The sequence below is a fragment of the Eumetopias jubatus genome, unplaced genomic scaffold (assembly GCF_037043125.1).
Source record: "Eumetopias jubatus isolate StellerSeaLion01/CBP00866 unplaced genomic scaffold, mEumJub1_p1.0 scaffold_8, whole genome shotgun sequence".
In the NCBI taxonomy this organism is placed as follows: domain Eukaryota; kingdom Metazoa; phylum Chordata; class Mammalia; order Carnivora; family Otariidae; genus Eumetopias; species Eumetopias jubatus.
The window spans coordinates 61,163,295-61,178,534 of record NW_028274814.1 but is presented as its reverse complement, the minus strand read 5'-3'; the positions used below and the strand labels follow the sequence as shown (position 1 = coordinate 61,178,534).

General features: G+C 34.6%; 2 protein-coding genes across 3 annotated transcripts in view; one reads left to right on the top strand and one right to left on the bottom strand.

Annotated features, from left to right (window-relative positions):
- The window catches only part of DNAI7 (dynein axonemal intermediate chain 7), a 43,108-nt gene extending 31,628 nt beyond the window's left edge, over positions 1–11,480 (top strand). The window contains exons 8-13 of one of the 2 annotated variants that reach the window (XM_028113320.2): positions 1,920–2,080; positions 4,582–4,738; positions 7,511–7,725; positions 8,504–8,671; positions 10,074–10,187; positions 10,902–11,480. In XM_028113320.2, the coding sequence (XP_027969121.2) occupies positions 1,920–2,080; positions 4,582–4,738; positions 7,511–7,725; positions 8,504–8,671; positions 10,074–10,187; positions 10,902–11,177 (1,091 nt within the window). In that variant the 3' untranslated portion in view covers positions 11,178–11,480. The remainder of the gene's footprint in view (positions 1–1,919; positions 2,081–4,581; positions 4,739–7,510; positions 7,726–8,503; positions 8,672–10,073; positions 10,188–10,901) is intronic. The other variant, XM_028113321.2, reaches the window with a different exon arrangement.
- IRAG2 (inositol 1,4,5-triphosphate receptor associated 2) overlaps positions 10,307–15,240 on the bottom strand; it is a 116,025-nt gene continuing 111,091 nt past the window's right edge. Inside the window, exons 36-39 of the mRNA XM_088025708.1 lie at positions 15,114–15,160; positions 14,729–14,830; positions 12,706–12,813; positions 10,307–11,904 (exon numbers count right to left, since the gene is read on the bottom strand). Coding sequence (XP_087881834.1) covers positions 11,661–11,904; positions 12,706–12,813; positions 14,729–14,830; positions 15,114–15,160 — 501 coding nt within the window. The 3' untranslated portion in view covers positions 10,307–11,660. The remainder of the gene's footprint in view (positions 11,905–12,705; positions 12,814–14,728; positions 14,831–15,113; positions 15,161–15,240) is intronic.

Here is a 15,240-nt window from a genome sequence, read left to right as displayed (position 1 = left end):
CTTTTAGTTTGAGATTTATGTACATCACTTCCCAGGAACTTCTAAGAAATTTTCTACATTCAATAGATTCTATAGATTTCTTAGCATATTTGTCATAACATACTTCTTGTCTACTTCTTCACTTTTTCCAACACACTTGTTTCAGCAGCCAACTAGGTTTATATCTTTAAAACTTTTCTATAACCTTGAGGAGGTAATTTTCCTGCTAGAATTAGGATACTATAGTCCATGAATCTCTGTCAATAATATTGAGGTTTTCTATATGGTAATCCCTGAATAATATATATATATATCATAATTGTCTGAAATTGGATATGGTATTCTTTTTCTTTCTTTTTAGGTAAATGGATTATTAACTAGATAAATTTGAAAATTAAAGTCTGCATTTTATTGAAGGTATACAGGGGAAAAAGGACAATTGCTTAACTGGAATTTTCTTTGCATATTGTCATTAATTTTTAGTGTCTGATCTCCATGGGTTAAATTCAGTGACTTCTCAAGTGTGCTTCCTTTCATGGGAGAGGAAAATTATAATGATAAATAATAAGACTAACACATCCTAAGTTTTACTCTGTGTCTGGCACCAGTTCTAAGCTTTTTACATGTATTAACTCACAACTCCCCCAAATTCAATAAGGTAGATATTAATATCTCTTTTGTAGAGGAAAGGGAGAAAAGACATGTTAATTAGCGTATCTTGCATAAGGTCACACAGCAAGTAAAGGGTGGAACCTATAAGTGGTCTGATTTCCCTTTCTTATCTAGAGCACTACACTGAAAGACTTTTGGTGATAGGTCTTAGTGATATGTGACTTAAAATATTCCCTTGATTGTTCACTGAGAATTATGGAATTATAGAATTTCCCCATAAAATTTCTAAACAGAAGGGATTATCCAGTTCAGTTCTTCACTTTAAAGCCTCTATCCCTCTTTTTTTTTTTATGAGCTGGGCCTGTTTTTGTTGAAAAAGAAAATTAGCTTTAATATATGGTCCAAAATTTATGTTTTTCACCATTTTACTTTCTTTTTTCAGATTTTTAGCCCCATAGTGTCCAATTTAAAAACATTAATTTATCAGTTATCAAATTTTGTCTTAATTCACTTTTTCATATTTTTATAATAAAGGTAGCAGAATATGCCACCCCAAAATATGCCACTTTGGCATAAGGATATTTTAAGTTAAGAGCGACTGAAAAGGTACAGATGTAAGAAAAGCTGCCTACCTTCCTATTTGCCTAAAAACAAGACATAAAATTTCAAAGGTGTCACTCCTTCTCTCTCTACCAAGAGGGACAATGGTTAATGCCCAGAGATAATTTCAGACCCTGTCAGCCTAGAGAGAACCAGAGGAATCTGCATAACAAACTTTACTTACTAGTCCTTTTCTCTACCCTCAAAAACCTAAAACTCCTTTCCTTTGTCATTTCCCCACAAGTTTGTTGTTCTTGGTTGAAGATGCTGTATAAAACAGAGTGCTGAGCCACCTCTTCAGATTACTCATTTTTCCCTGGGTAATCTCCCATGTTTACACGAGGTATACATATTTTAATAAATGAATGGTTTTTTCTCTTGTTAATCTTTTATTATAAAAGTTCAGCCGAGAACTCAGAAGGAAGAGGGAAAATTATTTTTCCTCCTCTACAATATATTTTTGAAGTTATTTTAATAGTAACATGCTTATTACATACAAATTCTTAAAGTTTTGGTATACAAACCACAAATGGAGCCCTCCCTTTATCCTACCATTATACATGTTTATTACTACTTTGAAGGTTAGCTTTGTGAATAGTTTTGAATTAACCACTTTTTGACATTTTAGTAGCTAAATACTGTTTCCAGTATCAGAATTTTTTCCTTTCTCTCCTAATACCAAAATGTTACAATCTATTTAGAAACTAAATTAATCTGATTAATTTTAGCACAGTTGTTGCTGATAGAGAATGCTAATGAAAAGCCGTGTTTGTTTGAAGACAATGAGGTTGATTTATGCCAATTCACAACCCTGGGTGGAGTGTACCACTTGGATATTTTGGAGCTTCCCCCACAGTGTAAACCAATGAAAGGCTGGATGATTGTGGAAGTAGGTTGATTTTTGAATCAAATTTATGAGTAAAATAATTTCTCACACTTTTATCTTAAATGATCTAACATCTAATGAACTTTAACCCTATTCAGCAAGCATAAAGAGAAAAACTAATTTTAAACTGTCTTGAATTTATAAAATTTAAATCAGATACTAAAGGAAAGGACTCTAAAATAATACGAATTTTGAAACTATAATTCATGCATGTTAATTGTAAACCTATGTTTAGATTGTGCCAGTTTGGTCTTAATGATAGTCTATTTAAGATGCTGGCAAACTTTTTCTGTAAAGGGCCAGATGGTAAATATTTCAGCTTTGTGGCCATACCAGCTCTGTTGCAACTCTCAGTGCTGCCATCCTAACAGTAAGACAGCCATATATAAATGAAAACTTTATTTACAAAAACTGGTGGTGGGCCAGATTTTCCAGGGGCCATAGTTTGTGTACCCTGGTCTAGATCAGTGGTTCCCAACATGTGGTCCCTTGACCAAAAGCATTAGCATCATCTGTGAATTTTCTAGAAATGCAAATCCATGGGCCCCATTTCAGTTTTACTGAATCAGAAAGTCTGGAGGTGAGGTTCAGCAGTCTGTGTATTAGCAAAACACACCTCAAAGTTTGAGAACCACTGGTCTGGATCCTTGATGTATAAAGTGTGGTCCATGAGCTAGCAGCGTCAGCATCACCTAGAACCTTGTTAGAAATGCATAATTTGGTGCTTCACCTCAGATCTACTGAATCTGAATTTTAAGAAGACCCTCAGGTGATTCATATGCACATTTAAGTTTGAGAAGCACAGATCCAGGTGATGGCAATGTTGCTGATCCATGCTCCACACTTTTAGTAAGGAGGCTAATGACAGCAGGTGTTAGATCATTTTTAAAGGACTTCCTCACTCCTGTTTCAATAAATAGTAACATTTGCCCTGGTATTGACTTGGTTTATTTTAACTTTACTTCATGGTGGCTTGTGTCCCAAATATACCCTGTTATATTGTCATAGACCCTTCCTCCTTCCTTTTTTGCTTTCCAGCCTTTCTGAGTTCTTCCCCTCCCTCTCGTTCTGTCTCTCCGACCTCTTTCTCTCTCTCCTTCAGCACATCATGTGCATAGACTGCCAGGCACTTCTCACCCACAGTTCTACTATTAAGGATCTTGGTACATTCTCGTAATAGAGTGGTATTTCTCAACTTTTATTCTTTTCCCCATTATCGCCTAAGGAGCCTTTGTAGACATTTTCTTTCCTAGCCACCCACCCCATGAAATTTTAATACCATAGATATACAATATATTTGTGTATGTACTAAATAGATAGCTGTGCTTTACACCTAAAAGAGTATGATTTTTTTCATGCCCCCCAAACTAATTTTCACCCCCTTGGGGATGATACTGCTCTCCCTTTCCCATTTCTCCCCCAAGTGAGAACGCACTTACTAGAGCCTGCCTGAGGTAGATAACCTGGTCTGTAGCCACTTTGAACAATCTATTCGAATCAGCTCTTCCTACCTCAGGGTTACTTGAAGGACAATGGGGAGTCACAGAAAGGCATCTCTTTGGGGAAGGTAGGCCTTCAAAATTCTTTATCCATAGGAAGGGCCCAGCCAGAGGTAGGGTTTCCAAGAATTCATTCAAAGATCTGTTCTTGAATTTTGTTGGTGTCCTGATATCACCATTCCATGTTCTCCACTTGAGCCTGAAGTATCCTCCTTTACGCTTGTTTTTCTCTTCTCCAACAAAGAGGTCTTCTTCCTTTTATTCAAGTCTCTTTTCAGTAATCTTCTACCTCCTCTAGAATTTTTACCTATCCAGTTTTTTTCCTCTATTTTTTTACCATTCTTAATCTTCCCTACCCTTCCTTCCCTAGATCTTTCTCTGCTGTGTTCAAATAATGGACAAATCTTCGTCCCAGGGAAATCTGCTGTTGGCTTAATTTACTTTCTCTCCCCAGCTTTATTGAGATATAATTGACATAAAGCATTATATAAGGGTACCACCGTGTGATTTTTAATTTACTTTCATCCATTTGTTTCTATACTTCTCACAATGTTTGCTTATATTCTTTTCTCTCTTCACCTATACACCCTAACCAAAGGTTTTAGAATCTGAGATTTAGGGTCCTATAGCTCTGTTATTGAATTGTGGTGCCTCCTTGAGGTCATTTTGTAATCTTTGGCAAATTCTTTGATTTCTCTAAGTCCCAGTTATCTCTGTTAAATATATGTCTTGTAGGATTACTTGGAGGAATAAAATGATGAGTAAGTCCCAGCATAGAACCTGGACCATAGGAAGATTCTGTAATTCAGATTTAGTGATTTTTTTTTTCCTCCTCAATCATCTTTTAATTTTGTTGTGACATTTTGTTAGTCAGTCTTTAGTTAAATGAGACCAATCTTCAGCACTTATTAGGAATAATTATATATAGTTTAGTCAGCAATATTTACATATTTAATTGTTACCAGTCAGCTTCTAACTTGATGTTATTTTGGTCATTTTTAAAAGATACTCAAAGAAGGATTGCAGAAATATATCTATCCTCCAGAAACTACAGAAGACGTTGAAACAGAAAATGCTTTCCCACCCATAGAGGTCACACTTGAGGTTCAGGAGAATGTAATCTTTTTTGAGGATCCTGTGGTTGCAAGGTGGGATGCTGAAGGTACAGCAATACCTTAATCAGCTTTGATAATTATGTAATGAAAAGAGCTATAACACAAATCCTTAAAACAGAAAATACAGTGTGTAAACTCTGCATCTCTAATCTTACACATTTCTATGGCAACTCTGGAGTCTTTGCTTTGTTTGCTCTTGATGGAAATGAATAGGGATTGGAATTTATTTATTGAATGTTATAACTGTTAGTTGCTGAAGTCTTAGATCTGCCATAATCTCTGAACAATTACTTATGTCATTATGTTTTAAAAGAATAATAAATTAACAAAAATATCAAAATAGTAGTACACATGAAAATAAATAAATGAAAAACCTACTCTCTCCTGAAATGACTGCACAATTCAGATTGGTGTGATTAAAATTTATTTTAATCTTAATAACTTAGAAATTGCACATCTTATTACAAACAAGTACTGGAGATAGGGAGTGAGCCATTGGGAAACCCGAGACAGAAGAACACTAGCCACTTTCTGCCTCTTTATAACTTCTGATTGTGGAACCATGGGAAATTATTGGTTATCCAGAATGTGAAATAAATATGAACAAAGTCAGAAGTACCAGCAGAAATACAAGCTAATGATTTACTAATCATTAACAAATACCTCATTTGGGGTTGGCTGGCTCAAGTCTGAGAAGTCTTGGTCTGGTAAATTAATGCATGCAGGTTTGAGGCTGCTAGAGGAAAAAGGTTTAGCTTTACTTTTAATGTGAAGCATTTTACATTCATATTTATGGAGGAATTTACTTAGTTGGTGACAGCTTGGGAACATCATAAAGGCACAGAGCTATTACTTAATCCATTTATGTAGTCAAAGGAGCAGAGAATTTAGGAATTTCTCTACCAGGAAGGGTAAATGTTATGTGGTTTAAACTTTTTTTTTATGATAGCTACAGTAATCCACATTTTTGGTTGTATAGACATAGACACAAGATATTTATATTCTAAAAATAACTTATGAATTAATAACAGTATAGGTCTATCAAAACATTAAATTATAAAACAACAAAATGAACAGTTAGGTAATTTCTTCCCTTCACATTGCTTTAGGAGTTTCACTTTTCCTTTAATGGTAATGTTTTTAAATATTTACTATGTTAAAAATTATTCACATTAAATTAGAATTAGACAAGATAAGTTATCCCACATGATTCAGGGAAATATAATGTGTAAAATTTGTCTCTGACTGCAGTAATTAGTGATCAGTAATATACAATTCCAATAATTCTTCCCATGGGGAAACTTTTTTCCAGGAAATACTATAAATTTGGAGAGTTTATTTATAGGTGATACTTAATTTTTACCTTTAAAAAATTATAGTAATTTTGTTAATGTAAAAACAAAAAGAGGAATTATGACTAACTTAGTTTATCAATATAATTGTATTTGTTATATTGAATTTAAGAGTTAAAAATAGTGAGTGGAACCCTGCATGTGAGGAGAAAGCCACGTGGAGATGGAGAGAGCATTCTAGGAAGGGAATGACTCATGTATTCCATAATTATGCTACACAATAAGAAATACAGAGTAAATGGGACATAGTTCCTTCCTCTAGGAGTTTTCAAAGTTGTAGGAGAGGCAGACAGGGAAAAGCCTCATAATACGATACAGTAAGGTGCTATAATAGATAAAAGTGCTATCGAGCAGGACAGTGGGTCCACCTGGAGCATTAAGGAAGACTTGTCATAGTATGGAATATTGAACTGGGCCTTAAGAGACTAAGAGAACATTGGCATGCAAGTGTTTGTGTGGATGTACATTTTCCTCTTTCTTGCGTATATACCTGGGAATGGAATTGCTGGGTTGAATGATAAATTTATGTTTAACTTTTTAAGAAACTGTCAAATTGTTTTTCAGAGTAACTGTACCATTTTACATGCCCGCATTATATGAGGTTTCCCACCTTTCACATCCTTGCCAACATTTGTGATTATTTTTTTATTCTAGCCTTTCTAGTGAGTATGAAGTGGTATTCCTGGGGTTATAATTTGAATTCCCTAATAACTGATCATGTGGAGCATCTTTTTGTGTGTGTTTATTATCCTTTACTAGATCTTCTTTGGTGAAATATTTACTCAAATCTTCTGCCCATTTTTAAATTGTGTTGTGTTTTATTAGTAAGTTGTAAGAGACACAAAAGACCACCCACATATGATTGTATTTATATGAAAAGTCCAGAAAAGACAAATCTTTAGAGACAGGAAGTATATTAATGGTTGCCTGTGGCTAGAGGTGAGAATGGGAATAATTAACTATAAAATGGACATGAGGGATCTTAAGGAGAGAATAATAATGTTCTAAACTGGATTGTGGTAATGGTTGCACACCTGGGTGAATTTACTAAAAATATATACTTAACATGGGTGAATTTTAAAGTTTTTTTTTTTTAAAACAAGATGAGGAGGGGTTCTCTAAAGGATTAAGTAATCTAGGAAGAAAGAACTGCATGTGCAGAGGCTCAGTGGTATATGATGCTGTTGGGGGAGGGGGAAAAAAGCATAGCTAAAACCAGGTGTAGGAAGTGCAAGGGATGAAGCCAGAGACATGAGTCTTCATTCTGAAGGCCTTATATATCATGCTGAGGAGTTTGGATTTGATCCTGTAGACAGTAAGAACCTCCCAGCAAAAGTGGTTTTTGTAGAGATTCTCTTCTAAATGTAAAAGATAAATTTATACACCTTTGCAGTTATTTGGGTGGTTTCATTCATCTTATTTTTGTATAGAAAAAATAAAACTGTTACTCTCTTCCTTATTATGAAGGTAAGCATTGGCAAACTGATGGCATCAGCAATGTCTCTTACAAATCAGAAGAGAGACTTATAACATTCAGCCTAGAAACTTTTGGCCCTGTTACCTTGATTCAAGATTCTCATATTAACATGCCGTTCCAGTCATGGGAACTAAGACCACTTGATGTGAATAAAGTACTTTTGACTGTGACTACAGTATTTACTGAGATTCAAATACAAATTAAGGTAAGTCACAATTATAGCAAGTCACATGAGAGCGGTAAACCGCTTTGATGACAGTAAAAGTATGTCAAAGTAACCAGTCACTGGTGATTTACCTATTGAAATCGGTTATAAATATACTTTGAGCCATAATTTCTAAATGAAATAGTGATTGGATAGGTAATAACATATAACAAGTGATGTGCAAATTTGTACCCTAAAGTTAGTAGAAATAACTAATTATTTAAATAATTTAATAAAATAAATAAACCAATTAATGAAGCTACAAGCCTGCTGCAGTGTGACTTTGAGAGAGTTTTTGATCCACTCTAAAGAGGCTTCCTCCTTAAAACCAGATGAGAGATGTGAACTCTGTACACTTTCAAATTGCCACTTTGCGAACTTTAAAACTGGATAATTTTGCATTGTTATGTTAAATCTTGTATGTCGAAAAAAATTATCCTTAAAAGTTGCAACATGAATAGCTATCAAATAGCTTTTGTAATTCAATGTGACCATATTCAGTGTTCTTAGATCATAACTCATACAATGGGTGGAGACCTGAGAGATCTTTTAGTCCCTTGATTTGTTCAGATAAAGCCCCCAAAGGGTTGACCGACTGACTGGTTGGGATAACAAGGGAGACTTTATGTGAGACTTCTCAGAGCTGGCCCAAAACATATCCATCCTGCATTCTTTTTAATACAGAATGAGCTAAAAAAAAAAAAAAAAACTAGTATGAAGAACCTAAAGGCTGGAAATGGAATAATGATGTAATTATCTTTCTTCTTATTGAAACTAGGAAAACCTCTGCATGTTAGCATCAATCAAACTAAATAACAAAAAGCATTCCTCTATTTTGGAAGGAAAATGGATGACTCCTATTTCTTTTATTTGTGCTTTGAAAGAAGCTGGATTGAATATCTTCCCTAGTGGACACTCTCATTTTTATGTTGTTATAAATTATAAGGTAAGAACAAATCTTTCCAAATTTAATGTAATGGACATTTAGAATGTTAGCAAGTATTGAATGTTATGTAACTCTTCAGGTACATTTTAGGTTTTCTATATTCACTTACACAGAATCATGGTTAGGAAGGAATAAATGGCAACACCAGAAATCCAGGGTTCTCTCAAGTTTAATAATCTTTCCCAAGAAAGTAAGCCTGTAGTATGATCTTCGTATTGACAAATGGAACCTTACCCACAGCTGGTCAGTGTAGTGCAAAGGTAGTTAGAGCAACTTTGCATTTTGTGTATTTTCTTTCTTCTTCCAGGCTGGATATATGTAAGATTTCTTAAAAGAGTAAATGACTCAGCAGTTTCCCAAACATGACAAATTAGGCAAAATTAAACACATAAAAGGACCACTGATATACAGAACCCACTTCCTTCCGTTTCTTGAGAGAGGCTCCCTGTCTGCATACTGCTTCATGTTACTCATAAGACTTTAGTTAAATAAGATCCTTCCATGTTAAACTGTGTGCTCCATGAGGATGAGGACTGTTCTTTCATCACCTATGATTCTTCTAGCACCTAGCATATTCCTTGAATCAGATGTTTAGTAAATATTTATGATATATAAATGAAGCCAAAGTAGGCTCTAATCATGAAAGATGTTCTTGGCTATAGAACTCGTTTATAATATACCAGAAAATGACAATGTAGGTAGCCATATGACATCTGAAAATAATATCACTAAGAGTGTGTACATATGTGTAGGGAAAAAAAAACACATTGGTTTTAGTAACTCAATTGCCAGTTACTCTACAAATGCTGAATGTTGTGTACTATTCATCTCAATATTTAAGAATTTTTTTTTCTGAATGCTTATATTCTAGGCATTGTTTTAGATGCTTAGGATCCATTAGTGAATAAAACAAAGGTACCTGCCCTCGTGGAGCTTACATTCTAGCAGAGGAAGGCAAAAATATACTAGATAATCTTATATTTTATATGGGAAAAAAAGGGCAGCTAGGAATCATGGGGTTAGGGCAACATAGAGTATCAAATAGGGTATTGGAGGAGGGGGCATTCAATGAGAAGGTAAGATCTGAACAAAACTTGAAGGTGGGGAATTTAGCCAAGTGGAGCTCAGAGAGCAAAAGGAGAAGCAAAGGAGATGATAATGGGAAGTCTGGGGGGGGGGGAATGTCTGATTAGAGAGGCCCTTGTAGGTCATTGTTAGGACTTTGGCTTCTCTTCTGAGAAGAGAAAGGCAACACCATTGCCCTGTTCTGACAGAGTTGTCATATCATCTCACTTACATTTTAAATGGATTTTTCTGTGTTGAGAAGCAACTGTAGGAGGCCAAAGATGGAAGTCTTGTTGAAAGGCTCTATGATCAGCTCTATTTGTTTTTATATTGACAGGATCCTTTAGTAGAAATGAAAGCTTATCGACAACTGGCCCTGTTAGGTTCTGCTTTTGCATTTGGTTGGAGCAAGTGGAATACAGTATGTAATTCAAAAAAAGTTATAGTTAAGGTATAGTATGCAAAAACCCATAAAACTACTTTGTCCTCCAAAAGAAGATACTCAAAAGCTAAATGAATGTAGGCCATGCTTTCTCCTCTTGGAAAGGTGAAAAAAATTAACATCCAAAATAGTTTTAAAACTTCACTTTTGTTTATTTTGTCAAAGATATAAAACCAAACTATATAAAGGTTATGCCTTCATTGTCCATTATGGTATCAAACACTCTTGACTTCAGGCTAGCGTCCTTATAACTCTTTACATCAACATGAGAACAGATGGAAGCTTTTAATGTGAATATATCTATGATTCACAAACTTTTTCCTCAGAGACAGGCCTCCAATTTAGCATTTGGCACATTTACTACTGCCTGATGAAAAAGATAACAAATTCTAAAAGCTGATGAATGTTTTAGCATGAGCCTCCATATTTACTTGTGTGTTGTGTGTTTCTCCCACTTGAATATCAGCTACTTGAGGATAGGATTTTATTGTTGCAGCTGTTAATATGTATTTTTCTTTGTTGTTATATCCCCAGCACCTCGAACCTTCCCTGCACCTGGTAGCTACTCAATAAATCTCTGTTGAATGATAAGCTCCATACAAACATGGTTTAAGAATGTTTCTTTTATATTAGCAATTTTGGGGACTGAGTTCAAATTATACTCTGCCAAAATACCTAAAAGAAGAACTATTAATGGATTTCTCTAATTATCTTTTTCTTTAGCTGAAGGAACACCTTACTGAAGAACCTACTCAGAAACCTAATTGGACCAATTTAATGTTTAGTGGTGACAGAGCGCAAAGGCTCAAGATCAATGAAAACAGTGAGGCATTCTCTGAAGCCCTTCAGGAGGAAACTGAGTTTCATTCTACTTTATATCACATGGTTAAGGATTTTGCTTCCAAAAAAGCAATGGAAAAAATTAGGAGCTCCAGCTGTCAGTTTATTGACTCTGTGTGCTATATGCTACTCTCAACTAGATTACTCAGCTATTCTTAATCCCCACTGATAAATTTTATGCAGTATGTAGAATCAAGCAACTTGGAGCAAAATCAGGTATTTCTTCAATAAAATGTAATGAGTGAATATATTTCAAGAGGTTATTAAAATTTAATAAGCATTTTATACTCAAATTTTATTTTTTAAAAAGTGGGTTTTTTTCCCCCCTATGAATATTTGGCCTACTGAGACTTCCACTTTTCACTCTAGGAAGACTTGAGGTTCTTTATTTCAATAAATTTTAACAAACAATATATAATATCTCCTCCTCAAAAAGCTCATTAAAAATTATAGGCAGGCTTCCTCCCCATTGTATTTTAGCCAGAGAGGAAAATCGCAGAAACAGGGAATGTAAAATACCTTACAGTCCTTCTGAGACCCTCTGGTTCAATGCTATAATTTCCCAGCTAAAAATGACTAATTTACGAAGTTCAGATACTGAAACTTTAAAAATCAAGACACACACATCAAGATGTGCTCTAGTCACACTGGTGGTGGTCCATTGTGTTGGAGTCTGGTAAACGGCCACAAGATTTGTTCTAGAGACACCCAGGAGTCCCCATCTGGTGTGGGAGCAGCATCCACAGACTTTTGGAAAAATCGTCCTGTGAGGAAGCTCATCAAAGCTGCAAACAGTACAATGAATGCAACAGAAAGCCAGAGTGCCTTATTCGCCTTTCTGAAGGAAGTCTTGAGATTTGTTGCCCATGAAGCTACTGTGTGATAACTATAAGGAAAATACAAATTCAGAATCTGGTAATAGCAACAATCTGTTATTAGAAACACTTCTTTTGCCAACAATACCAGTCAAGTCATCGATCTGTCCTACCTACCACAAACATTGCCTTATAATAAGCTACATAATGTGACCTGCTATCTTGGTTTGGGCCACAATTTGCCCCACTCCCACCCCAATAATTTTTAGAATTAAAGAAATGATTTAGAGTTAAGAAATGCTATGGTGATGATCTGAAAATTAGGTGACTCGGGCATTATTTAACTCCTAACAAGAACATTTGAGTATTTATCTCATTCCTTCAATCAGGTAAGGCATCTTAAATTCCTACAGTAGTAGAAACAAAAATGTTATTTACTGAGTAGAGCATGATATGTGTGTATATACATATGTCACTTATTTCTCACCATACCCTGGACTTGTGCTATATTGAAATTTAAACTATTTTTAGTTTAAGAAATGAGACACACAAGAAAAGCTTATTATAACATCAACTAAGTCTTAGCATTTTACATGTACTACTATTGTCATCCCTATCTTCTAGATGAAGAAATTGCCACTCAAAAGAAGATGAACTTGCCTAGGCCCCTCTGCTCCAGGACCAAGGTCCTATCAGTGTGACCTATTACGGGGTCAGGGATAACTCCGGTAGACCATGTGAAGTTTGTTTTTTTTTTTATCTTAAATTTAACAATTTGACAGGTCTTTTAGTACTTTAAGATTAACCTGTTAACCCTGCCTCATCTTTCCCCATTCCACAAAAATGGTATCATTAGCAAGCAGACAACTTACATTGAAGAACCATCCCATTTTGATGGATTATTTCTCTTTTCAGAAAGACTTGGCTTCCTTGTCCTCTCTACTGTTTCTTCTCCAGGTGGTTCTGAGTCATCTTTAGTTCTGTAAATAAGTATTATGTTTAAATATTTGAAATAAATATTTGAAACTATGGATAATATACCAGATTATTTATAAAATATTGCTAATTTTTATTGTTTACTAAAGAGGTTCTCAGGTATTTTTCTTTAGAAAGATTTGCTATATAATTCTAAAATCAAATCACTAAATTTTTATTTATAGGAATTTAATTTTAAAAACTTGCTATATTTAGAAAAATGTTTGTTGTAGGAAGTTGGGATACTAGCCAAAGGATAAGTAAAAAGGAGAAATTTACAAAGAACATGTAGAAGTTCGTCAGTTATCACCACTCATAATTAACCGGTGTTATTAACCTGTGATTTCTTTCCCTGCTTGTGTATAGTAACTAAACTTTAAAAAACAAAGATGAGTATTTCTTCCTCTGTATTGTTTTTATTCAACATATGGTAAAATTTTTCTCCTTCTACCCCATAATATATTAACAGTGGATTTTATGCTAAACTGGAGTAATATCAAGTGTCATTTCTTCTTTAAAAACCTTAATTTTAAAAGTGTTTATTCAATGAGCTGGGGAATATAAATTGGATCAAATATATTTTAAATAAAATCATATTATCTAAAGAGTTTTTCCTTTAACCTGAACATAATTTGTTTCATTATCATGTTTACTGATGAGTTCCTAGTTGGATTTGAATTTTGAAATTCCAAGCTAATAATGCTCTATTACCCAAGGCAACTGTTTCTCAAAGTTTTTTTTTCTTCTTGGACGTCTATAGGGAATGTATGTGGCTAGTTTTAGTTTTTAAAGGAAACCTGGCCCAGGGCGACTGCATGGCAGTTGGTTGAATGTAGACTCTTGATTTTGGTTCAGGTCATGATCTTGGGGTTGTGGGATCGAGCCCCACGTTGGGCTCCATGCTCAGTGGGAATCTGCGTGTCCCTCTCCCTCTGCTCCTCCCCCAACTTGCATGCTCTCTCGAAAATAAATACATAAAATCTTAAAAAAGAAAAGGCCCAACATACTGAATTCTTGTAAGATTCTCAAGATTTCAGTCTTTTGTTCACTAAGACTTCTCAGTAGAAATCATACCATACTAACAAAAAGCAAATAATAGATTGTAATCTTTTGAAGAAAACTTGTTTTTTTTTAACCCAGATCAGAAAAATCCATTATGTTAACTCTAAATCTGAAAATGGTTTTCAGCACATGCAGTAGGCTCCCAGGATTATTTTAAAAACAAACACAAAACCTGAGGGTAGGCACTACGTCTTACTCATCATTATACCCCTGAGGATTGAGTTTGGTATCTACCACATAGTAGGCAGGTATGAACATGTATAAAATGAACATAAAATCATTTCATTAAGATCTCTACAGATGAGGAAACAGAAACCAAATAAAGTTAAACAATTGGTCCAATGTCACTCCAGGAGTTAGAGGCAACATTTCTTCCGGTCCCTCCTCTGCCCTCTACCTATTGCTACACTTCCACAGCAATATAGAGTTTTGTTTCTCCTACTGTTCATTTACATAGAGAAAATAGATGTATATACAATACACATATATTACATATGTGGCTACATGTTACATATAATTCATGTTTTGTTTTGTTTTTCCATCTAAGTAGATGGACATTTTACTTCTGTGGCTCTTTATTGACCTTTCTCCCTGATGACCAGATACCTATACAGGAAAAAAATAATCTTCACAATTCTGGCAAATTTCAGTGTCTAACTTAAGACCTCAAACCTTACAGTTTTGAGTGCTACAAGAGTAAATGTATTTGCAAATAACATTTATGCAATGCACTATGGTTTATAAAAGTCTTAATTCTGTTTTGAATAATGCAGCATTATCTCATTTCCATGGAATAAAAGTGATCGCCACTATTTCCCAGCTCACATCAGGTTAACACACACACCAAGCTTTACCTACTTTAGTTCACATTTTTCCTCTTCAGCATCTGCCCAGGAATAGGTGCTAATAAATCGATGTAATGAGGGACGGTGTTCACTCTGCTTTGATCCCAAAATACGCCTAAGTAAAGATGATTATAGCCTCTTGTCAAATTAAATACATCTGTAGCCATTATCAATTTATTTCCTACTACCTAAATTAATACAAAAATTATATGTTCTATTTTTTGTTGGCACACTCACATACTTCATAATAAAATTTCATGATTATACACCTATTTTATAATTATTGTGCATATACCCTGTGCAAATCAAATGTTACTTTATTACTTATTACACACATTTACTTCAGTCAATTATAAAACAGTAGGGTTCCCAAAGAGCAACCATAAAATTACACTTACCAGCTGCTTGACCTCCTACTGAATCGGTCATTTTCCATCCCAGGCACCTTTAAATTTCAGATGTTAAAGAAATAATGAAATATGACTTTAGTGAAGTTTGTTTTTGTTATATGAAAATGAATTTGCT